This window comes from Triturus cristatus, chromosome 3_1 (genome assembly GCF_964204655.1).
Source record: "Triturus cristatus chromosome 3_1, aTriCri1.1, whole genome shotgun sequence".
Taxonomy (NCBI): domain Eukaryota; kingdom Metazoa; phylum Chordata; class Amphibia; order Caudata; family Salamandridae; genus Triturus; species Triturus cristatus.
In genome coordinates, this window is record NC_140583.1 from 509,852,803 (window position 1) to 509,875,811 (window position 23,009).

At 42.8% G+C, this 23,009-nt stretch overlaps 1 protein-coding gene across 4 annotated transcripts in view; it reads left to right on the forward strand.

Annotated features, from left to right (window-relative positions):
• ARPIN (actin related protein 2/3 complex inhibitor) overlaps positions 1 to 23,009 on the forward strand; it is a 132,730-nt gene that overhangs the window by 91,565 nt on the left and 18,156 nt on the right. For all 4 annotated transcript variants that reach the window (XM_085644412.1, XM_085644413.1, XM_085644411.1 and 1 more), the window contains one exon: positions 16,545 to 16,708. In XM_085644412.1, coding sequence (XP_085500538.1) covers positions 16,545 to 16,708 — 164 coding nt within the window. The remainder of the gene's footprint in view (positions 1 to 16,544; positions 16,709 to 23,009) is intronic.

A 23,009-nucleotide genomic window follows, 5' to 3' on the forward strand; every position in this document is an offset into this window, starting at 1 on the left:
ATTTTGGCGATACCTGAGGGTTTTAGCTTACATAGACAGGACAGATTAGGGCGTAGAGGGGGAGGTCTGGCTATTATTTGCAGAGCTTCATTTCTGTGCTCTATAAAAACCCTGTCTGTGCCCTCGGACTCTTTTGAGGCTTTGTATTTTTGCATATCTTGTTCTTCCACAGCCTCTTTCACCGGTATTCTGGTTTATCGACCACCTGGTCCTAGAGCCAGTTTTTGCTCCGAGGTATTGCGAATCTTGGAGCCCTACTTCGGCAAATCTCATATGACCATTATGGGGGGATTTTAATTTCCATTTGGACGATGTGGGTTGTAAGGATACCTCTCAGCTAATTGACTCGTTGGAAGCTTGTGAGATTACTCAGCTGGTAAAAAGCTCTACACATCGGGCTGGTCATATATTGGACGGAGTGTTCACCAATGATTCCAGACTCTCTGTTGGTTCTCCCATGCCTTTGGTCTGGTCGGACCATCTTGCAGTTCCCTTAGGATTTACACCTGCTATGGAAGAGCCCCGTAAAGCTCCCTCTAGTAATAGAGTTCTGAAAAGAGGATATAGGAACATTACTGACCAAGCCCTTTCTCCTTTTCTGCGAGACTTTGAAACTTCTGCCTCGCGAGATGCGGAAGGGGCGGCTCAAGAGTTTGCCAACTCTATTACAGCGGTTGATGCTTTAGCCCCCGTTACTTTGCGGTATAGGGCCCGTCGGAAACCCTCTGCTCCGTGGTTTACGGAGCCTTTAAGACTCCTAAGACAAATCTGCAGAATTAAGGAGAGAAAATGGCGTAAGTCGTGGGATCCGTCCGACAGAGAGGACAATAAACTGTCGTTACGAGAGTATAAATCTAGAGTAATCAAAGAGAAGCAAGAGTATTTCTCTAATTTGACGACCTCTCTTCCCCCTTCTAAAGAGCTTTTTAAGATCGTAGACTCTCTATGCTCTCTTCAGATACCCGACCCAGTTGTGGCCTCACAGGAGCTTTGCACTAACATCTCCGATTTCTTCTATAAGAAAATTTCGGATATCCATCTGGCCTTAGAAAACCAGAGGAAGTCGTTGGATGAGCCCTCGCTTCTCAACATCAAGGCCTCCGAATCCTGGAGGAGAAATCCCAATAAGTCTCTCACCCACTTTCCTTCGCTTTCCCTTGAGGGGCTGAATCTCTTGTTAGACAGGACTAAGTCGGCCTCTCCTTTAGACCCTTGTCCTTTGAAAGTCCTAAAGGAATGCAAGGATACTCTCTTACCTCCACTGTTGGAAATTATGAATGGGGCTATGACCCAGGGTATCTTTCCCTCGGTCTGGAAAAAGGCCATAGTGAAGCCTCTTCTTAAAAAATCTTCCCTTGATCCCGGAGTATTAAAGAATTTTAGACCCATTTCCTTGTTACCTGCTCCTGCAAAGATGCTTGAAGCCCATTTAAACCTACATCTATCCACCTTTCTTGACTCCTCTGAGTTCCTGGATAGCTCTCAGCACGGATTCAGGAAATCTCATAGCACCGAATCCGCCCTGACTATGGTGGCTGATAACATTCGTCGTAAGGTTGACCTTGGTCAGACGACGATTCTAGTCCTGCTCGACCTGACTGCAGCGTTTGATACCCTGTCTCCCTCTACCTTAACATCTCGGCTGAGGGAGGCAGGGGTGGCAGGACCGGCTTTTAGTCTTCTTGACTCTTTTTTACATTTTAGAGAGCAAAGAGTCATGCTTGGAGAGTTCCTATCCCCTGCTAAATCTTTGCAATGTGGGGTGCCCCAGGGTTCGGCTTTAAGTCCGACCCTATTTAATATCTATGTGCTAGATTAGTGAGATCTCAGGGGATGGAGGTAGTGTCCTATGCCGATGACACGCAAATTATGGTGTCTTTAGCCCACACTATTAGTGAATCGGCGTCTGGCTTTAGGTCCTGTATGCAGATGGTAGCTGAGTGGATGATTCTAAATTCATTAAAACTCAATGCCGATAAAACAGAGGTCCTGGTCTTTGGCAAGGACCAGGACATTTGGTCCAGTGAGTGGTGGCCTACATCTCTAGGAACTTGCCCCACTCCCTCTCCGGCAGCTAGGAATCTGGGCGTCATTTTTGATTCCGCACTCTCCATGAATCTTCAGGTCAACAGGACCTTGTCCACCTGTTGGGGAGTCATCAAGACCTTGAAAAGAATCCTTCATTATTTGTCCCCGCAGGCACGTAAACAGACAGTGACTGCCCTTGTAGGCTCTAGGTTAGATTATTGTAATGCATTATACGCAGAGTCCAATAAATATCTTATTCAGCGCCTCCATCTGGTGCAGAACGCCACTGCCAGATTTGTTTTGTCTCTTCCTAAGGACGCCTCTGCTACTCTGGCCAGGAAGAATTTACACTGGCTTCCGATTACTTTTAGAATCTCTTTTAAACTTCTCTGCCTTACTTATAGAGCCCTGCAGGCTGGCCCCACAGATGCTCTGGGATCCTTGCTGATCCGCTACATCCCCAGTAGGCATCTCCGGTCCTCCGATTCTAATCAGCTGGCAGTCCCTCGCTTTAAGAAGGTTAGATGGGGGAGTAGAGCTTTTTCTATTGCTGCACCTATACTGTGGAATGATCTCCCTTTGGAGATCAAGTCGCAACCCTCTCTGGCCCTTTTCAGGAAGGCTCTTAAAACTTGGTATTTTATAAAAGCCTACCAGTAAGCTCTTTTTTTTCTTTTTTTTAAGTCCGTTTTATCTGGTGAGGCGCCTTGACGCCCATTGGGCTAAGTTTGCGCATTATAAATCCCCATTCATTCATTCATCTTAGAATGTTGAAGATTGACAATAAACACTGGTTTCCAAAGAAAATTAACAGAACCGCCAACAGATAAGGGCGCGAGAGGACAAACTTATATGTATTTCAAAAGAATATAAATATATGTCACTAATATAAGTCGGAGAAAATAAAAATATATATATTAAATTACACGCCGAAAATATCGCGCAAACAGTTTCTAAATGGCCCAATTAAGTAGAACTGTTAATAATATGGCAACCAGTGTCTATTAGAGAAGCCAATGGAAATGCCATCTTGAAGAGACTAATATAAATTACAGAAGCATGTAGTCCAGTAAAGCCATAGCAAAGACTATAGGCCAAGATTATGTAATGCGTTCATAGCATCAATTTCATAATTAACCTATGTCGTTACTGTCTTCAGAAAGCAGGTAATATTTAAACCGCAAGGTATATCCCACCCTTGTAGCACATGACTAGGGAAAGGAAGTTTTCAAAGAAAAATCCATCAAGGCCACCTCTGTAATCAAAACAGAAATAAGCCAAAACCCATATATATTGCTCTCCAAAAAACAAATGTACAGGAGACACGCCGGAAGGGTCAGTAATACAGTTCAATGAGACTGGAAATCAAGTCACAAAAGTCCTAGTATATCGACGATGTTATAAGCTTGTGGTCGGGATCAGTTGAGCAACTGGAGCAATACCATCTTTATCTGAATGAGAATATGTTTAACATCAAGCTTACCATGTCGTATAACAATGAAAAGATTAATTTTTTGGATATAACTTTTTCTATCCAAAATGGGAGAATTCACAGTAAACTTTACCGTAAAATCACATCCTGCAATTCTCTCTGCTTTCTGAAGACAGTAACGACATAGGTTAATTATGAAATTGATGCTATGAACGCATTACATAATCTTGGCCTATAGTCTTTACTATGTCTTTACTGGACTACATGCTTCTGTAATTTATATTAGTCTCTTCAAGATGGCATTTCCATTGGCTTCTCTAATAGACACTGGTTGCCATATTATTAACAGTTCTACTTAATTGGGCCATTTAGAAACTGTTTGCGCGATATTTTCGGCGTGTAATTTAATATATATATTTTTATTTTCTCCGACTTATATTAGTGACATATATTTATATTCTTTTGAAATACATATAAGTTTGTCCACTCGCGCCCTTATCTGTTGGCGGTTCTGTTAATTTTCTTTGGAAACGAGTGTTTATTGTCAATCTTCAACATTCTAAGATGGCGCCGATGTCTGTGTGGCTGAGTTGAGATGATATATACATTGTTCTGGAATAGATGCAAGTTTGTCCTTTTTGCGCACGTATTCGATGTCGGTTCTGTCAATTCTTTTGGGAAAGGAGTGTTTATTGCCGCTTTACCACACTTCAAGATGGCGCTGATGTTGGTGGGACCGAGTCGAGATGACTCCGACATCGGTATGACGTCAGACGCCGACACACGTGCTCCTTCGCAACTTGTTTTATAAACCGCAAACAACTGGTAAGGCGGTTGCTTTGCCTCCATACTACGGGTATGGTCTACTATGACCGAAGCGTCAATCGAAACGCTGCAGTAATTAAGTAAGTGCCATGCGAATATAGCTCTCGTATCACACGTAATGGACTTGTTTGTTTAATATGTAAGACGTTTATATTACGTCTGAGTAGGACTCGTACTGCAATTTCTATTGTGAGTTAGCTCTATTGTATTCTAATTTTTATATTTAGGATATGTCTTATTCCAACCAAGCGTGACTGCGATACTTATTGAAATAATATTATGACCTGAACATACGAGTGTATAGTTAAGGCGGTTAAATAGGAGTATATCGACTTTGCTAATGCATTTTTGTTGTTGAGTGTCTATTTTAAGCTGATATGTTAGGGTAGAGCGGCTATGTCCCAGTAATGAAATATAATGTACTGTGTACTTATCCAGTATAATCTCGCATAGGAACTTTTTAATAGGATAAAAGACTATCAATTTGCTATGTTATTGAACTAGCGAATATAACTCCTACGGACGATATCTATATAATGGGCATGATTATTTGATATTAAAGAAGCGTATATTGCGTTGTGCAATGATTTGCGGTCCCTTTTTTGTTGTGAGATTGTGTTATTATATATGTCTTTATCCTTTTTGTTTAGTTTTTTTGTTTATATTTTAATGCAATACCAGTATATGCCTCGGTCCTATCCCCTTTGGACGTGATTACTATGAACGTTTCTGTAATATGGAGAGACTATAGAGGTTTTTCTATTAAGGGAAACTCAGTAGAGCCAAGTCAATGTTGTTACCATGCTTTAATTGCCTATCACCTATCACTATGTACTCTAAAATGTTTCTCATGTGAGTTTTTATGAGTGGCATTTATGTATAAGATAGCAATTTTTTGGAAGTGGTAGAAGTATACAACCATTATAGCTATGGAAATGAGGTTACTATGTCAAATTTGAAATTTAAGTTATCTTATTATTATTATTTTTAGGTAATCATTGCTGAACCTACACATACACGTTTTTGTGTTCTAAATCTTTACAACCCTATGGTGAGATTTTATTATTATTTGTGTAAGTTTTTCCTTTTGGTAATGTACAAAACTAGGGATATATGCGTTGGTCCTTTTATGTTGATTTATATTTGGTGTTTTTGTCTTTGTTGTTTTTTCTTTGTGGTTTTCCTCTTTTCCACAAAGTTTCTCTTCCTGCATCCCCCTTTTCCTTTTTCAAATTGTTTATATAACAACTAGCTAATATGGACGATTTTTGGATTAATTATCCAACGTACAATATGACTGACAATATTGATTTATATTTTTTGTGTGATGTCATTTTTAACTAGGATTTTAGATTGTCTTGAGTTATACGTGTTGTGACATGTTTTTTTGATCCAATGTGTTTTTAACTATTAAGTGATTTATGTATTGTATGTCTAGGGTTATTGTTCTTTACAGGAGTTAAAATGTTTATATGTGTTTAAATTTATTTTTATGTCACCTTTGCGATCTTTTACATGTTGTCTTATGTTGTTTCCAGCCCTGATGAAGTTCCATCAATTGGAACGAAACGCGTTGGCTGTTGTCCTGTGTGTATCTATCATTATATGAAGATGAATAAAGGATTTTCTAGAAAAATGATGGCCTTTACGGATATGTGACTTCATTCCTGGTGCCGCCTCTACTTTTCTTCATATGTATACATTTAGGCCAAGCTATGTTACACAGCTATTTGTTGCTCTTATAAAAAACGTAGAGTTCTGTATAAGTTTGCTCAAAACAACACTCCTGATTAATATTGAGAATATATGTCTTTAACATAAGGATTTTTGAGACCTTATTGCTAAGGCATGTGAAACATTGTAAATGTGTACTTAAATACAATCTTCTTACATAGTCCCCTGACATGCCACACCCTCTCACTCCTTACAGATAATACTATTGCTGATGTTTTGGAGGACATAGACCAACCAGTAACCGTGGAAGAAGGTAGCTTCCAGCCACTCTGGTGAAGTAAGCAGAGGATTTGAAGTTGCCAGTCAAAACTAACCTACAGAAAGGCAGCGATCGAGTGAAAATGTTGTCAGCACTGCCCAAATTAGAGCAACTACTACTATCTCAGTCACTGTGAGGTTAGGCACAGTAGTGTTTTCCACACCTCCTATACCTGCAACAGGCAGAGGATTGAAAAGCATTTCCAATAGCAGCAGATCCAAGCATGTTGTCATGGCACACCTTCTCCAGCTGAATTTCAGAGTGGAAAGGAAGATGCTAAGGTTGCAAGAGAAACCACTAAAGGTCCTGTGTGAACTAAGCCACAAATCTGGTGGCTTAAAAACCACCATGTATGAAGGATTTGAAGCAGTATCTCAAAGCATTATTGAAAGGACACTTAAGTAATGTGTCTAATTCATTAAATGAGGGGTTTGTCCAGATCAGAAAAGAGTGGCATACCATACACTAGCACCAAGCATTGGGTCGATCTGTACACCGTCTTGCTAATTTAACATCTATGTGCTGACTTACAACCAACTTTCATATTCAACTGGTAAGACAAAGTGGGGCTTAACAAGAAGTGTTACCCAAATTACAAATGTCCTAGAGAAATTGCACACCAGCAGTGCCTCTATGCGCAGAGCAATACCACCAGATCAAAGTGATGAGGCATCTTGTTGCAGTGACCAAGAAGGAACAGGAATGGTGTCATGGACTTAAGCAACACAGCAGACAACTGGGAAAGGAACAAGCATTTGCAATGCAATAGGTCTTGCATTTGCGAGAATTTGAGCTATTGGCATTGTAAATGACAAGGCCTTTTATTTATGTGTTGGTTTTTATAACAGATAAATAAAAAGCATTGTCATTTACAATGCTAATAGTTTAAACTCTCGGAATGCGTGCCTTATTGCATTGCAAATTCTTATTTTTAATGTGCTGGAGATTGTTGAAGAATGTTGGAGAAAATGCTGCAAGGCGGAAAGAGATCCAAAAATTAGTGGTCAACCCGAAGGCCTCACGTAAGTGACAGCAGTTCCGCCGTGGCCTCTTGCTTGATGAATCTGGCGCCATGTTTCAGCCATATAATGCCACTGCAGCCATCTGGCATCTATGTTACCAAACTTTCAATGAGGTCCTTAAACGGGTGCGTATGTACTACAGCTGACATGATGGCTCACTGTACTCCCAGCACACATGTTCAAACAAACTCTGTGTAAGAAATCATTAAAATAAGCCTTTGCGTACAATTGTTTTCCAAATTAATTCTTACAAGTTAAAATGTGAATAAACCAGCATTTTTCTCTTTTAAAAAAAAAAGTGTTGGTGCAAGCATGATTCGGATACATGTACGATATTTGCCGGAAGAAGGTGTTTTGAGTCAGTTATCTGTAAGGAATCTGAAGGCCGGCTTGGTTTCCGGCCCCAGAATTTTAATCTTGCTGAAGATGGGAAAGGTGGCCGCGTAGGTCACGGAGACAAAAGCTGCGATCTGCTGGATCGAGGCTGGCTCTGACTTTCCAAATGGATTGCAGGGTAAGGTCAGGATTGTAAAGAGCTCTCTGTGCAGCTCTTGAAGTTCCCTGTAGTTCCTTTCTGTGTGCTGACATTTACTAGCCACGTTTACAACCAGGGTGGCCTGGAGGCAAAGAACAGGGTTAGTAACTCTAGGGAAGCACATGAACATACACCATCCCGGGCTGTGCAGCGAACAACATACACAGCTAAACATAGCTGAAAATGGACTTGTAATGCCACCTTCAAAAATACGCTTATGCTATGGAGGCAAAATGTTCTAATGAAGCGCTTTAATTTCTTGTCTGGAGTAGGGATGCACTATATGAATGCAATTACAATACGATTCAGTCTTCACCTAAACAATGTCACCAGCGAGACATTCTTTTTATTTGCATATACAGCCAGGCTAACTTTATAAAACCTACTGATATGACAGGATTGAAGAAAAGGTTTTTCAGCATTGTCCTAAGTGCATTTAATTAATTCCCTTTTGTTATTTGCTTTTAAAAGATGTTTAAGTATATAAGGAATCACACATAGCCCCTGTCAGATGCAACCCCATTTTCCCCTTCTCTGAAAATGCTACGTGTCAGATTTTTTTGGGAAGTAAATAACAACCACGGGTGACATTTTTGCAGAGTCCACTTCATACATCTGATATTTATAACAAGAAGGCTGCGAACAGCATGGAGCTTTGATGTCACTCATCCGCCACACCAAATGATGCCGCTCTCTTCACACCTCAAATTAGCACTTACCTGCCACCACCTCCGGGACGTTGGGGCTCCCGGGCGAGAGTATCCCTGCTCCAGGTATGACTGGTTTCCGCCTGGGCGGGGCCTGCTGTGAGGGCGGCTTCATCATCATTATAGCACTAGTGGAACTGGAAGGAAGACGCACGAGACACCGACCAAGAATGGAGAGGGTTCGGCACTGAGAGCTTCGCTTAGGGGCGCTAAACCCAGTAATACACCACTGACACCTAGCGCACGCCTGCACCAGACAGAGGGTATAAACTACCGCAGAACAGGGAGGGGTGGTTCCGTGCACGCACATACTCTCTACAAGGGAACGTGGAGCAATCAGAATACGGCAGCCGCAAAAAGTGCAACGCCCGTGCGTCCTACCTCGAACAGTCCAGTGAGGCTGGCGGACAGCGGTAGGAAGGAAAACACGAACAACGGGAGGGGGTGGGTACAAACTAAAGCGGAGGAAGGAGAACAGAACGGGAGGGGGGTGGGTACAAACTAAAGCAGAGGAAGGAGAACAGGAACAACGGGAGGGGGTGGGTATAAAGTAAAGCGGAGAGGGAGGAAGCGTCGCGAGCGAGCAGGAGTTGTGATCGCGAGCGAGCAGGAGTTGTGATAACATGCCGCAAGCCGTACGTGTGCACATCTCCTGTCCGACGAATTGTGCTAATGCCGCCGTACGCGTGCACAACTCATGTACTTTCTACGCATGCACATGTCCTGCCCCCCTTCGGCAACCAAGTTGACGACCATAGTTCTCGCCAAGGTGAGAAGCACATGCGCTGCGTCGCTAGGCGAGACCTATAAAAAAGAACTACATTTGTGTTTGATTCAGAACAGAAATATTTTCACTGTGTTCTATGTTTCATCACAATTAATATCATTACAAATAACAGTTCGTTAATAGTTTGGAGTTTTCTTTTCCTTTTGTTCTTCATCTAAAATAAGCAACATTTCTGTTAGTACATCAAAAGCATCTTTATTTTGACTGTGCCTGCATAATACTTTAAACATAATTATTTCTAATGTCAGTTTGTTGTGCCATGTCCTCTGCAGCCATAGTTGGGTCTTGTCCAGGTTGTGTTGGGCGAGGGGGTGGATCTCTTGTTATCTGGATTTTCACTCTCAGGTTCCAGTGGTAGATTGGCCATATCTCATTGCTATGATGTGCGGCGTAGCGCAGGTAGCTATCGTTTAACTGCTTTTTTCTGGTGTTTAGTGCAGTGCTCCTCCGCCTTTATTAAGGCAACAAAACCTCCGCTAAGTATTGGTGATGTGTGCTTTATTAGTGATCTGGTTTGCTTCTGTGTTGTCGTATTTTCACTCCCTTGGAGTACATGCACTTAGCAAAGGAGCCATAATATATGGGCAAGTTACAGTATGCACTGTTGCTTACATAAAACAATCATCAGTCATACATATGGTGTGTACAACATTTAATTAGAAAATGATAAATAAACTTTCAAAAAGACAAGCATCTCCGTACCCTACCCTCTTCAGCAAGTTGTGAAGGACTGAATGATGGAACATGAAGGAGTTATGTATGCTCTCCAGATGTTTTGCCACTAAATTTGTGATAAAGCTAGAAGTTTTGCAACTATATGAATAGTGGTGTATTTTGTATTTCAGTGCAAATACTCAATTTCTGAGGGAGGGCACTTACATTTGAGTGCCAGCAACACATCCAATTTTTGGTGGAAACTGAGCAGTAATATAAACATCAACCTTTGTTGCATTGTGATTTGGATGACTGCTTTGAAAAGATATGTACAAGTGGATTTTTGATAACATTGCATCTAAAATATTGCAAAGTGGAAGAGCACTTTGGGATATCCTCCTAGCAACAGCTACTTCCCCCTGGTAGCTACCTAAGGCTAGGAGGCGTAGTGACCAAACCTTGTAGGCATGTCCTGACTATGCTTTCAGTTAATCTGTTCAATCGCTAATGACCTGCCTCTTTAATCTGGCTGCGAGGACAGGAGCCCTTTCTGTATGTAGCCATTTTCTCTGCCGCCTCTCCCCCTCAAAATAGATTTTCACTAACCATTGAAATAAATCTTTGTATGAAGGTTCCAAACATTTTCCCAAATGAATTTAGAGAAAATAAGTGTTTGTTTATAGCGAGGCCTGGTAAAGAAAAGCTAAGCTCATCTACCCCATGACAAACCGCTTTTGACAACTGTCCACCTTGGAGACTTACTTTTCCTTAGTGTCCAGCATGTTCCAGTGTTTTTAGGTCTCGCCTGACCCAGCGCATGCGCTGGTCTGGCGAGACTTTTAGTAAGGGCTTCAAAAAATGCTACCATTGCCGGCCTATAGTTTGCGTGCTTGTGCGCGTGCTTACTAGCAGAGGCGCCATATGGCTTTCCTTCTCATGCTCATTAAGCGCATCGCTCGCCGTGCTTGATCGCAATCACTTTCGCGCCCGCTTTGCTGTTCTCAGTGAGCCAGTATTTTCACGGCCGTGCGTGAACATCCACAGGCGCAAATGATGCACTTCAGCTGCTGTGTCTGCAAAAAGACACAAACAGACTTATTTATATATGCTGCTTTTGCCAAAGGGGGACATGAATTAACACACAAGACTGTGGGTCCGATTTCGAAGATTTTAAAACAGCGAAGTTTACAAATGTCTTGACCGTACTGTGTCACGCACACCTTGCTGTCTCTTCAATTCGTTTTTTAATGTTCTATTTACTTCATAGTCCTCTCATCAATCTCATTCCATTGTGCCTTGCTCAACCTCTGTCTAGTGTCTTTCAATTCCTCTCTCTATCTCTGTATTTTGCTACTCCTCCACGCTATTCTGGCTGGGGCACACTGGCCATTCACTAAGCACTAATATAAGCTAGAGAATACAGGCTTCCTTAAAGGCTATAATGCCGGTCGCATTCTGGTTTAGAGTTGTCTCTGTTCAGGTGGCACAAACATTAACAAGTAGGAGTGATTCTAAAGCTTCATTGTGCAGCTCTGCTACAACCCCTCTCTCCCAGGCACCATGTAAAAATGTGTTGCCCATTCAGAGGCACTTTTACAACAGCTCCTGGAAAACGTGAAACTGACGCAGCCGCGTGATCGCGGTCTTGATCAGTTAAACTTTCACGGCTGTGCGGCCCCGTCAGTGTCACGCCCGCGCGGATAATGCTTCTTTAGTCGGGACATGTGGACGACAACCGAAGCACTGACAGCATCCGGGTAAGACACCGCAGACCCTCGCTCCCCCACTCCCTCTCCAGCGTCCTGTGGTGCCCAGGGCCTGTGATTTCTCATTTTAATGCATGTTTGTCGATACTTGCCCTTTTCAGTAGCAAATGGACAAGCAGTTTCAAGTGTTTTGGCCATGGCGGCCCAGCTCCTATGACTGTGTATTTCCTGTCCCATGCCTGCCCCTTACATGCTCTTCTCGGCCTGGCCTGCCTTCTGTTCCCTCCTAATCATGCTGCCTTGCTGTCTCCTCACAGCCTTCCCTCACCCTCCACCTCTTTCCACGGCCTGCCCACCCTCCTACTCTCTCACGGCCTACCCTCTCTCCACGGCCTGCTCACCCTCTCTCCTCTGCCAGCCCACCCTTTCTCCTCTGCCTGCCCACCCTTTCTCCTCGGCCTGCCCACCCTTTCTCCTCGGCCTGCCCACCCTCTCTCCTCGGCCTGCCCACCCTCTCTCCTCGGCCTGCCCACCCTCTCTGCTCGGCCTGCTCACCCTCTCTCCTCGTCCTGTCCACTTCTCTTCTTGACTTGTCCACTTCTCTTCTTGGCCTGCCCACCCTCCTGCTCTCTCCACGTCCTGCCCACCCTCCTGCTCTCTCCACGTCCTGCCCACCCACCTGCACTCTCCACGTCCTGCCCACCCTCCTGCTCTCTCCACGTCCTGCCCTCCCTCCTGCTCTCTCCTCGACCTGCCCACCCTCCTGCTCTCTCCTCAGCCTGCCCACCCTCTCTCCTGGGCCTGCCCACCCTCTCTCCTCGGCCTGCCCACCCTCCACCTCTCTCCTTGGCCTGCCCACCCTCCACCTCTCTCCGTGGCCTGCCCACCCTCCACCTCTCTCCTCTGCCTGCCCACCCTCTCTCCTCGGCCTGCCCACCCTCCACCTCTCTTCTTGGCCTGCCCACCCTCCACCTTTCTCTACAGCCTGCCTACCCTCCTGCTCTTTCCATGGCCTGCCCTCCTCTTCTTGGCACGGTTGGTGCAGAGTGTTGAATTTGTTGCCATCCTTGGTGTCTTAACTGAATGACCGCATAGATGCTTTTATCTTGTCTTGTAGTGTGGTGGATAAAATTGTGATGGAGGTGGTAGCACGAGAGCCTCCCATAATTTAGTTGAAATTAGTTGAGGTTTATAATTTACTTAGCAGGTTCCATGCTATGCTTCAAGTTTTCTCTTACGAAATAGCAAAAGGCACACAAATGATGGACGGAATGCAGAACAAATCAAAACATTACCACCCACAAAACAATTCTTCATTTCCCCTCTACAAATATACTCACAAATATACTCGCATTCGTTTAGCCTTCCATAATTTTACTATCAACAAGTTTCTTGCATATTACCTTTTAGCACTCCAAACTAACAAGCATTTTTGCTGCATACTCCCACAGTCCGCCGCAGCTCAAACTCACACGTTGCACAAAACTCCATATTGTATTAAAAGTAGCCTGCCACTCGCCAGCCGCAATTACTCAGGTCCACCACAGCATCACACAGCACCACCACATCATCACTCAGCACCACCACATCATCACTCCACACCACCACAACATCACTCAGGCACACCACAGCATCACTCACCTTCACCACAGCATCACTCCGCAACACCACAGCATCACTCAGTACGACCACAACATCGCTATATGCTACCACAGCATCACTCTGCAGCGCCACAGCATCAATCAGCATCGCCACAGCATCAGTCAGCACCACCACAGCATCACTCTGGACCACCACAGCATCACTCTGGGCCAGCACAGCATAACTGCGGGCCAGCACAGCATCACTCAATGACACCACAGCATCACTCATTGTTTCTTACACTTTTTAATTACAACTTCTCACCATGCTGCACAGCAGCCACACTTCTCTACTGCACAGCTTAGAAACATTGGAAAAATCAATAGCTCTACCTAAACACTTATAAGGCCCCCCAATGCATAGCTGATAGGTCTCGCCTTTGGGACATTATAAGTGTTTAGTTATCCAGCACAATATCTTTGATTAAACAATATCAAGTGTTTCATGGCTAAACACTTATAAGGTCCCAAAAGCGAGACCTATTGGCTATGCCAATGCTTGTTTATATTAAGCACCAATCCCCGAGGGTGGGCAAAGCACACTGAGCGGTGACTTATCTATTTTATAAAACTAGGGTCGCCTACATGGGAATGTACTTGGTTGGACTGCCATGCGTCAGTGTAGTGCCTTTAAACTTCATTCCGGCGAGAGCACAGTGGTGCTCTCGGAAGCCATTGGTTTTGGTCATATAAGTGGATGATGTAAATGCACACTGTCGCCCGCATATAACATTTAACTACCATACAACAGGTTACTTTTCCGCACCAAATAAGCCATAGCTTTTCTGAAAAGTTCAATAGACAGTTGGGTGTTGGCAGTTTAAATGTACTGTTCAAGGACAGATCAAAGTATGCAGTGTCAAAGTGCAGACAGTCGTAAATTCAGGGGAAATCATGCAGAAAAAAGATTATCCTAACTTCCGTTCTCATTTTTTTTCAAAGAAAGTCGCTATATTTAAATGGAGACGTAGTCTTCCAGCTCGACTGCCCTCCCACCTTATTTTGTCCCCCATTTCCAGTGTGACTTTAGTGTTCTCTACATGCTAATCATGAAGTAGATGCGTCTCACTACAATATTCTGTTTCCATTGGCTCTGTTATATTATCTTCAACAATATTGAGGCGCTGAGGTGAAATGTTAACATTTGTATTGACTACTTCAGCAGCCAGCACCGTTATTATTGATCCGTACTTTATACAGTTGTTTTAAAAAGTGAAAATGTACCTGTGAAGAGAATCTCTGTTAGATGATTTTATTGGTGGCAAATCAACCACTGATAAAATAGTTTAATTCTTGTCAGAAAAGCATCCGTTACTTCTGCCAGTGGTGTGAGAAGTGGAAGACTTTCCATTGTGTGATATTCTCCTATAAGCTTGTGCTCAGTGACACAAAGAAGGTGCTACTATTGGATTGTACAGCCACTGAGTGACTAAAAACATATACCTCAAATGGGACACTGCAGAAAGACTGCGTGTACTGTGCCTCACTGGAGTCTCTATAATGTAAGGGTGACAGATTGATCAAAATGATGGTTCTTCAACTCCCTCCAGACTTCATTTTCTTTTTTGGAAAGACCTATTTGTCATGTTTACATGCCTGTAGGCCATAAGAATTCTTTTTCGTCTCAAGAAGCGAGAGAGGCTTTAGAATATAATCAAGCTGTGCTGCTTGTGGCCAACAAGTGCAATGTGGTGGGATTATGGATAATTTGAAGTTGTTTTTGAGTTTGTGAGTGAGTCCCATGTATGTTCTTTATTCATTCTTAATTCTGCCAATCTTTGGAAACACTCAAGAACAATACCTACTCTCAGGGTTGTTTCTGTGTATACTTGGCAAACACAGCAGTTAATACCCATACTTTAATACATACCGATTGTTGTTCAGAAAAATTCATGGGGGCCCCGTGTCTACTGAAGTTAGGTTGACCCAGGTAGCGACAACTGTTGGTTAGAAGATGGTGTATTTCGCAGGCCAAACAGAGCAATGTGTTTTCCTGTAATGGGACGGTATGAGGGGCAGGGGAAACAGATGGTGGTCTTAACAAATCAATGAGCATTCTCGAAGACAAGACATGCTGAAAAAGCATGGTATTGGTTCCTATAGAAAGTGGGTCGTACACAACCTTTTTGCCTCTTTACCCAACATGTTTTTTTTCAGGTTTTTTTTAATTCAGTGACCGCACAGCACAGGATTCCATAGAATGGCAGGCACAGGAACAGCACGTAGGCGAAGACCATATAACCCTATACAACCAACAATGAACCCTAAGCATACATTACAGTGAACCATTGTCATAGGCTGCACTGTCTCTGGCAACCTCTAGGGACCCCAATCACGTGCAATAAAATGACAGCACAGGGCATGTGCAAAATAGAGTGAGAATACAGTGCCACAACAGAATAATATGCAAACTCTACACAATTTCAATGAATAATCCCCACAAACAACAATGCAGTAACTAACAGCAGTGGCAGCAGCGAATTTTCATTCATCCATGGCGGTCGGGCTGGGGCATGAACGGGGACCCAATGACATACTTGACTGGAAAATAGGAGAGGTGGCTTACACTTGGTTTAGCCTATGAGGAAACAAGAAGAAATGAGCAACTAGACAAGCTGCCCTATATAAGGATGCACATTCCTGTAGTCAGTGAGACGCTAACGGCATGAAGGAGGTGTACTAAACTGGTCCTTTTCTTTTTTTCATCCAGCAAATGGAGATGTTTTTGGGAAAAGATGAGTGGGACCCAGATAATATGAACGTGAGAGCATTTGGTCGTTCTATTCAACAGGGTAGAGGTGAACTCTGGCCAGATTAAGGAATGGAACTGTGTGGCCTCAATATGGTTCAATATTCTTCTACTTTGTATGCAGCACTACAATGTTGTAAATACTTGAGAATAAAGACACTGAATTACCATCGAAGTTCTCTTGAGAAATCGGTATAATGCAGCAGTCTGTGGTCAGCAGCAAAAAGTAGAGAATAAGGCAGAAAGCCATACTTCTAATAGCCAACAGTACCAGTGGCATATCCGCTAACCTAAATCCTCAAGAATAGAGAGAGAGTGAGCAAGAGAGAGAGAAAAACCGTGTGTGTAGGGGAGGAGAGGCTAGTGTTTTTATGATTCATATATGTCATCATCATGAGCAATACTTTGAAAGTGTATTTAACCTTTCTTGGAGGTCAAACTATCTGTTTTTTTGTTTTCTTTCAAGCCTCTTTCTCCATACTCAATTCTGGGACAGTGACCAAGTGTAATTTTGCTGGTGACCAACAGGCAGGTGCTTCCTGGACTGACAATATCATGGCTACGAAAGGTCAAGCAAGTGTTGTCGAGCAACCTCGAGGGCAAGGAGATGGGGCAGAGGATGATGAATGGGTAAGAATGTTTCAGACTTAAACATTTTTTTTTCTTCCAAGCAAAATAACCGTTTGGGTGAAACCATTAAGAACAAAGCACATTTGGTACACCACAGTTACGAGTCACAGGTCTAAAATTAAGTAAATGATTTTTTTATATGAAAATGAAGAATATAGATTGTATTCATATAGTTCTTCACAAGTGAGGTTTCTACTTTCAGTTATTGTTTCTTTGGTTGTATAGAAGACATAATTGAATAATGGATTCATAAGAGTGTATTGCAGCATCAACAAACCCCAGCTCTACCCAACAGACCTGGCACTTTAAGCGATATTGTCCTACATTGTATCCCCATAGTTTTTCCATTTAAATATCATTTGCGTTAGTAACTTTGAAAAGGCCATATTAAATGTAACTACGTTTTCATTTTTAATGATATGACTGTACCTAAGACCAAAAACGTTACCCACAGCTGAAGACTGTAATCCAGAGCTCTGATATAACAAATGGATGAAGTTACAAATTTAGATTTGCATTTTATAAAGTATAGAAACTGTGATCATTTTGATTTTACCTGCCAGCATTGTTGTAGTTAATAGATGGACAATACATTTTGTCAATGTTGTGATGGATTTGGATAATGAACCAAAACATTTGTTTAATTGTTGACGTCATAGGTACTCACATACCTAGTGTCAGAAGGCATAACGTACTGCCTGTAGTATGACTAAGGGCGACATTGATGGTGTAGGGTACTGGTAAGCAGAAAAAACTGTGACTGAGGGACTTTGTCATTGAGCATCTTTATGAGGCTTTATTCCGCTCTGCCCTCATCTTAATTAGATCTCTGCTCCATTAACGAGATATGGATATTATGGAATTGACTCAACAATGATCTTATCAATTGACTTCAGCGTGTCATTCTGATCTTACTTCATATCTGTAAGGAATTAGAATAATATTTGGGGAGGACAACTGTCCACCGCAATGAATAATCACATTTCTTGCCCTCAAAGTCACAAAATTAACTTGAATTCAATCCCCTGGTATATGTGGCACTGAGCAGGCAAGCTTGACTCAGAGCAATGTGTAAAGTATGGAGTAAGATTTAATAAGTAGAGTGACACCAAACGACAAAAATCCAATAAGTGGAACTGGAGATATGAATTTTAAAAGTTTTCAGTAAAAATAGCACCAAAAAGCATAAAGTGCCAATGGTTCTCAATGGTCATGGCACATGGAGACCTAGGCATTATTTGAAGCTCACTGCAATGGTGCCCTGATTGGATACGTCAACCAGGTGGCCTGGGCAGAGATTTTTCATCAGTACTTAGCATTTTTTTCCAGATGTCATATTCCTTCAGCTGGCGGTATCTGAAGAAGTTTTCCCAAAGTTGAATAGGCATTGAATGAGTTGCTGCTGAAGCCATTGACTTTAGCTGGAAAAGCTCTAATTGGGAGAAATTAAAATTTCGTACCTAGAGATGCCCTCTCACTGGTCAGATACTTCTGGCGCTTTTGCATGGTCAAGATTTTTACAGTCTTATTTTTGGGAGCACTGAATCCTTAAGCGAGGCAAGGCTGCGGCTCTAACCGATGTTGAGTATTAAAAAGGCCAGATATCATCTTGCTGAATGTTCCCTAAATCTGATTTGCTGCTGCGGAGAAGCTCCAAGCAGGAGAAATCTGATATCTGACTCCAGCATGGTTGCGCCTTGATCAGATAGGCGTGGGTGGTTTGTCCCGGTCCTTCAAAGGTCTGGGAGTCTAAAATGTCCCAAGTTTTCAGTGATGGTAGGAGAAGTATAGTTAGATAGTCAAGGGTCCCAGGACCTCACGAACAACACTTTAGAGGGAGGGGGACTACAAGAGGGAGCAGATACAGCCCTTCAGGGCTCCTCTTAGGTTACAGATAGCAAGGCCAGGTATTCTGTAATTTCACAGGTCTAGAAAGTGTTCACAAGAGGTTGCTTTGAGATGCCATATTTATGCCCCCTCGCTAACCAAATGGAGTAAACGTTCCCAGGGTTACCCTACCCACTTTGCAGCAGTTTCTGTTTGTCCTACTGCACACAATCTCATAGTGCACCTCACTTCCAAAATTTAAGAGAGATAAACCCTTCTTGCCTTATGCGGAGCATCTGTGCCCACCCAAAAGTATGGCCAGGGTGATGAGCTGTCTCCTTCTCTGTTGTCACTTCAAACCAGTTCTGCGAGCAGCCTTCCCACCGCTGAGTTTAGTGCCTGCATGACTAGGAGGACACACTCTTTAGACATTCAAGGTGTTACATAACTTTGCTTGCAACTAGGGAGGCCCCTTTGAAGTAAAGCAAGTTCCTGAATGCAGTCCAATTGGTTTCCTGCTAGAGGAAAAGAAAACATATCCCCTCAATCGAGCATGGTCTCTGGACTTCGAGCAGTTTTCACTCCTCATTAGGGCTAATCACTCATTGGGCAGCTGCTGATGATCTAATGGAGATTAGCCTCCAAGAGCTGCAGGAAGGAAAAAGGTAACTTTCAAAAAGTCACCATTCCTTAATATGGATTAAAAATCCACTTAATCATTAATTTGTGTTTGTAATAAATACTGAAAAGAGTAGTTTTATTATATTTCTAGCTGATGTCAATCCATAGATAGCAGAAGTAATATTTAATCCTGCTTCCCATTGTTGGTATGGGCCAGCCAGAGCCTTCTTAAAGTGAAAATAACTTTTGGGTGCTAGTCACTGTAAAGACATGATCACGTTAACTTTCCACATGTTCTGCATTTAAATACCATGCACTCTGCCTTGTGGACTGCAAGAGGCATTTAACTTTCAGAACCTGGGTGCACTTTTTACTCTATATGCTAGGGACTTAAAGGAAAGTTAAATGTGCCAATTAGGAATGAGCCAAATGAACAACGTTTACGAGGGAAGCACAGGCACTTTACTACTGTTAGCAGAAGTAAAATGCACAGGGATCTAAAGCCATCAAAGAAGATAGGGAAAAATCTGGGAGAACATCACACAAACGATGGTCACACCCTTCAGCAGCTTGTTATCACTTCCTAGAATTAGCCTAGAAGGCCTCCTGGTGGAGAGTCAAGTGCACGACGACCCATTGACAAAGTCAGAAGCTCCTTCTGACTTTTTATTCACTTACCTGCAAACAGTGGAAGTACTTAGGAAAAGCCTCCTTTAAATTAGTGAGTGCAATAAAAAGCTTGACTTTATCTGCAACAAGATGGGTAACTGGCAGTTATTGCACCAAACATAACACCAGATGCCGTCCAGTGAGTTGGATTTGCACATGGTTCTAGGAAAACTGACTCCTATTAGCTTTACCACTGTGTAAAAATATGCTGAGAATAAATGTTGTTCTATGAATAATCTGTGTACAAAACAGTGATGGGGGAATGCTTGAATTAATCTCAGCCACTGGTAGCCATTCGGGCCGCATCCCAATCCATCGTTATTTTGCACATCATGCCACCTCAGTTTGGACCCAGCTATATGCAAATTAGTCTTGACCCTGCTCTAATAGGAAAAGTCTAACCTGAACAGCCAAGCCAGCTACTCCCTGAAACGGAACATAAGCAATGCAGGACCGATTTCACCCTAATAATTGGGCCATCAGCTGGGTATTGCTTGGTTCCATTTACAGTGTACATGGGACTCGCATCTGGTAATACCCGTCCCACTTAGGGCGACACAATGCATATACAAAACCGTGATGGAATGCTTGAATTAATCCCCACCACCGGTAATCACTCTGGCCGCATCCCTTCATAATTCTATCAGACCTTCACGCGCAGCTATTAAAGAAATTGCTGAAGATATTGAAGAGGCAAAGCAAAATGGGAGACTTCCTTCCACAATTCATGAGGGGATGGCCTGTGTGGTGCAATAGCTTGGAGGAGACACCACTTATCCCTCCCATTATAGATCCCTGACCATGATTAACACGGATGCCAAAGTACTTTGTAAACTCCTGGCTGAGAGATTGCATGTAGTGGTGGGGTAGCTGGGGCACAGCAACCAGTGCAGCGTCATCCCAGGCCTCAGTACAGCTATGAACCAGGGACAGCTGACACGTGCTGCACACGATGCAATATAGGAGGGAGGACCTAGCACTGACATACGTGGATATATCGCAAATGCATTTGACACTCTCAAGTAGACATATATGGTATAGGTTCTCAATCATATGGGGTTTGGCCCGATCATTTATAGCTGGATCCGGCTTTTATAACCCAGACCAGGACTGGACATTGCTGGTGTCCTCCGTTGGCCCCTTATTGCTGTTCCTGAGGTCCCGGGAGCATTAGAAGTGACCAAGAGGAGGTACTCTAGTAAGTCCGAAAAGATAATACTTCAAAGACATCCGGGGCATTAGCAGGACCTCACAACAGAGGTGTGCAACTTTGAGAGGACTTCATCTGATACAGCTTCCAGACTTGCTCTGCTGGAGGAATTGGTGCTCCAAAAAAAGAGACTAAGTCCAAAGGTAGAAATCTTGACCGGATAAAGGCATGAAAAGTATTAACCCAACCAGAGGACTTCAGCTGCCTTGAAATTTGAATTTTTTCTCTCCGTTCCCACCAAACCCAACAGCTTCAATGAGGCCTTGTCTAGCTGTTATTCCACTTTGATAGGACTTTGTTGGAAACAGCCTGCAACTTATCTCCAGTGGAGGCTTTAGACTTCCTTAAAACAGACTAGGGGCTATTTGTAGGAAAGTCATGAATAGTGATTTCCTAAATGCAAATTCTGGAGAATCCCAAATCGTTATTTTAGTGTATGAAACTCTTTTGAGTTTCAGTAGCAATTCCTAGTGGGTTGCAAATAGATGTACCTCATGAATATTAATGGGGTAGGTTGCAATTTGCGACCCATTAGGAATCAAAGTTATCACAGGGATGGTGGCCTGCTGTGGTCAGCAGACCACCATGTCTGTGATTGCTTTTAAATAGAGGACAGGATGTGGCCTAACGGCTAGGGTGGTCGACCTCCAATCTGAGGAACCGGGTTCGAGTCTCGGCAACGGCACTCAACAAACATACTGTGATTCTGGGCAAATCACGTAATCTCCCCGTGCCTAACAAAAATTCATGTGTCCTTGTGTAACGCAACTGATGCTCATGTAAAGTGCTCTGATATCTGATACCTTCGGGTCAAGTTCGCGCTATATGAAACTCTGTAAAAAAAATAAACAAATAAAGCAATCTTTATTTTTCATTTCTTTAAACTCTGCTCGTTTTTCCTGATGGAAAATGTATTGCATTTAAAGAGAAAAAAATGAAATGTTTAAGTTTCATTGTGTAAGAGCAGGCAGTGGCTCTTAAAAAATATATTACCAACTATTCTTAAAGGGGGAAGGAGTACCTTGGTGACCCCTTCCTATTTGTGAATGGGTTACCACCAACTTTCATTTGGAGGTAAATTGTGAATGTTTTGTGACACATTTAGGTTGCAAAACATTCTTATATGCCATTCCAATTCAGTATTTAGAAGGGACACCTTTGACATGCCCCTTCAGAATACCGAATCACGAAACCCAAATTGCCATTCGGTAACAAGTTACTCGATGACATTTTGGGCTTTGTAGATCCCAAAAAGCATTTTTTCTGTTGCAAACGACCCGATTCACTGAATCACGATGTTTGCAACAAGAAAAATACTTCGAACTTTTAGCCCCAAGTCAGAAGGTTAAAAGCTTTGACCAGGACGACCCGCTTTGGGTATCTGACCTCTGTTCTATCACAGTCAATACAATATCGTGCCTAGATCGCGGTCAGCCATAAACTACGGCTTCTGATTAGTGCTTTATTTTTTCTTAGTGCTTTTACCCCAAAAACTTTAAAAAATCATATCTCTGGTTCCCCTTATTGGATTTTAGTTGTTTTGGTGGCCTCTTTCTTTCTCTATTTTGCTTGTGCATATTTTCCTTAAGTTAAGCTTGTCTGCTTCCTGCTATTGCTACCAGGGGTTAAGCCCAGGTTTGTATATTGAACTTGTGTGTTGGACTTGACTATATTTTGCCCTTATTACGTGGGAAGAACTCACATCCTCCCCAACTAATAACCCATTATCTTACATCTGTGAAGTATTTATTTGTGATTGCAGAAAATAATGGTTCACTGTATGTATAGTGATTCCTTAACTGAGGGGCATAAAACTGGTCAATATAATAAAAGCAAATAGAATGTACATGAAACACAATACTCGCAAAAACCAAGCAGCCCCTCTCCCCCCTCCCCCCTCAAATTGACCAGTGTCTGCATTAGGTTACTTGTACTGCATCATGCTAGGGGGTACACCATTTTACAGACAACTAT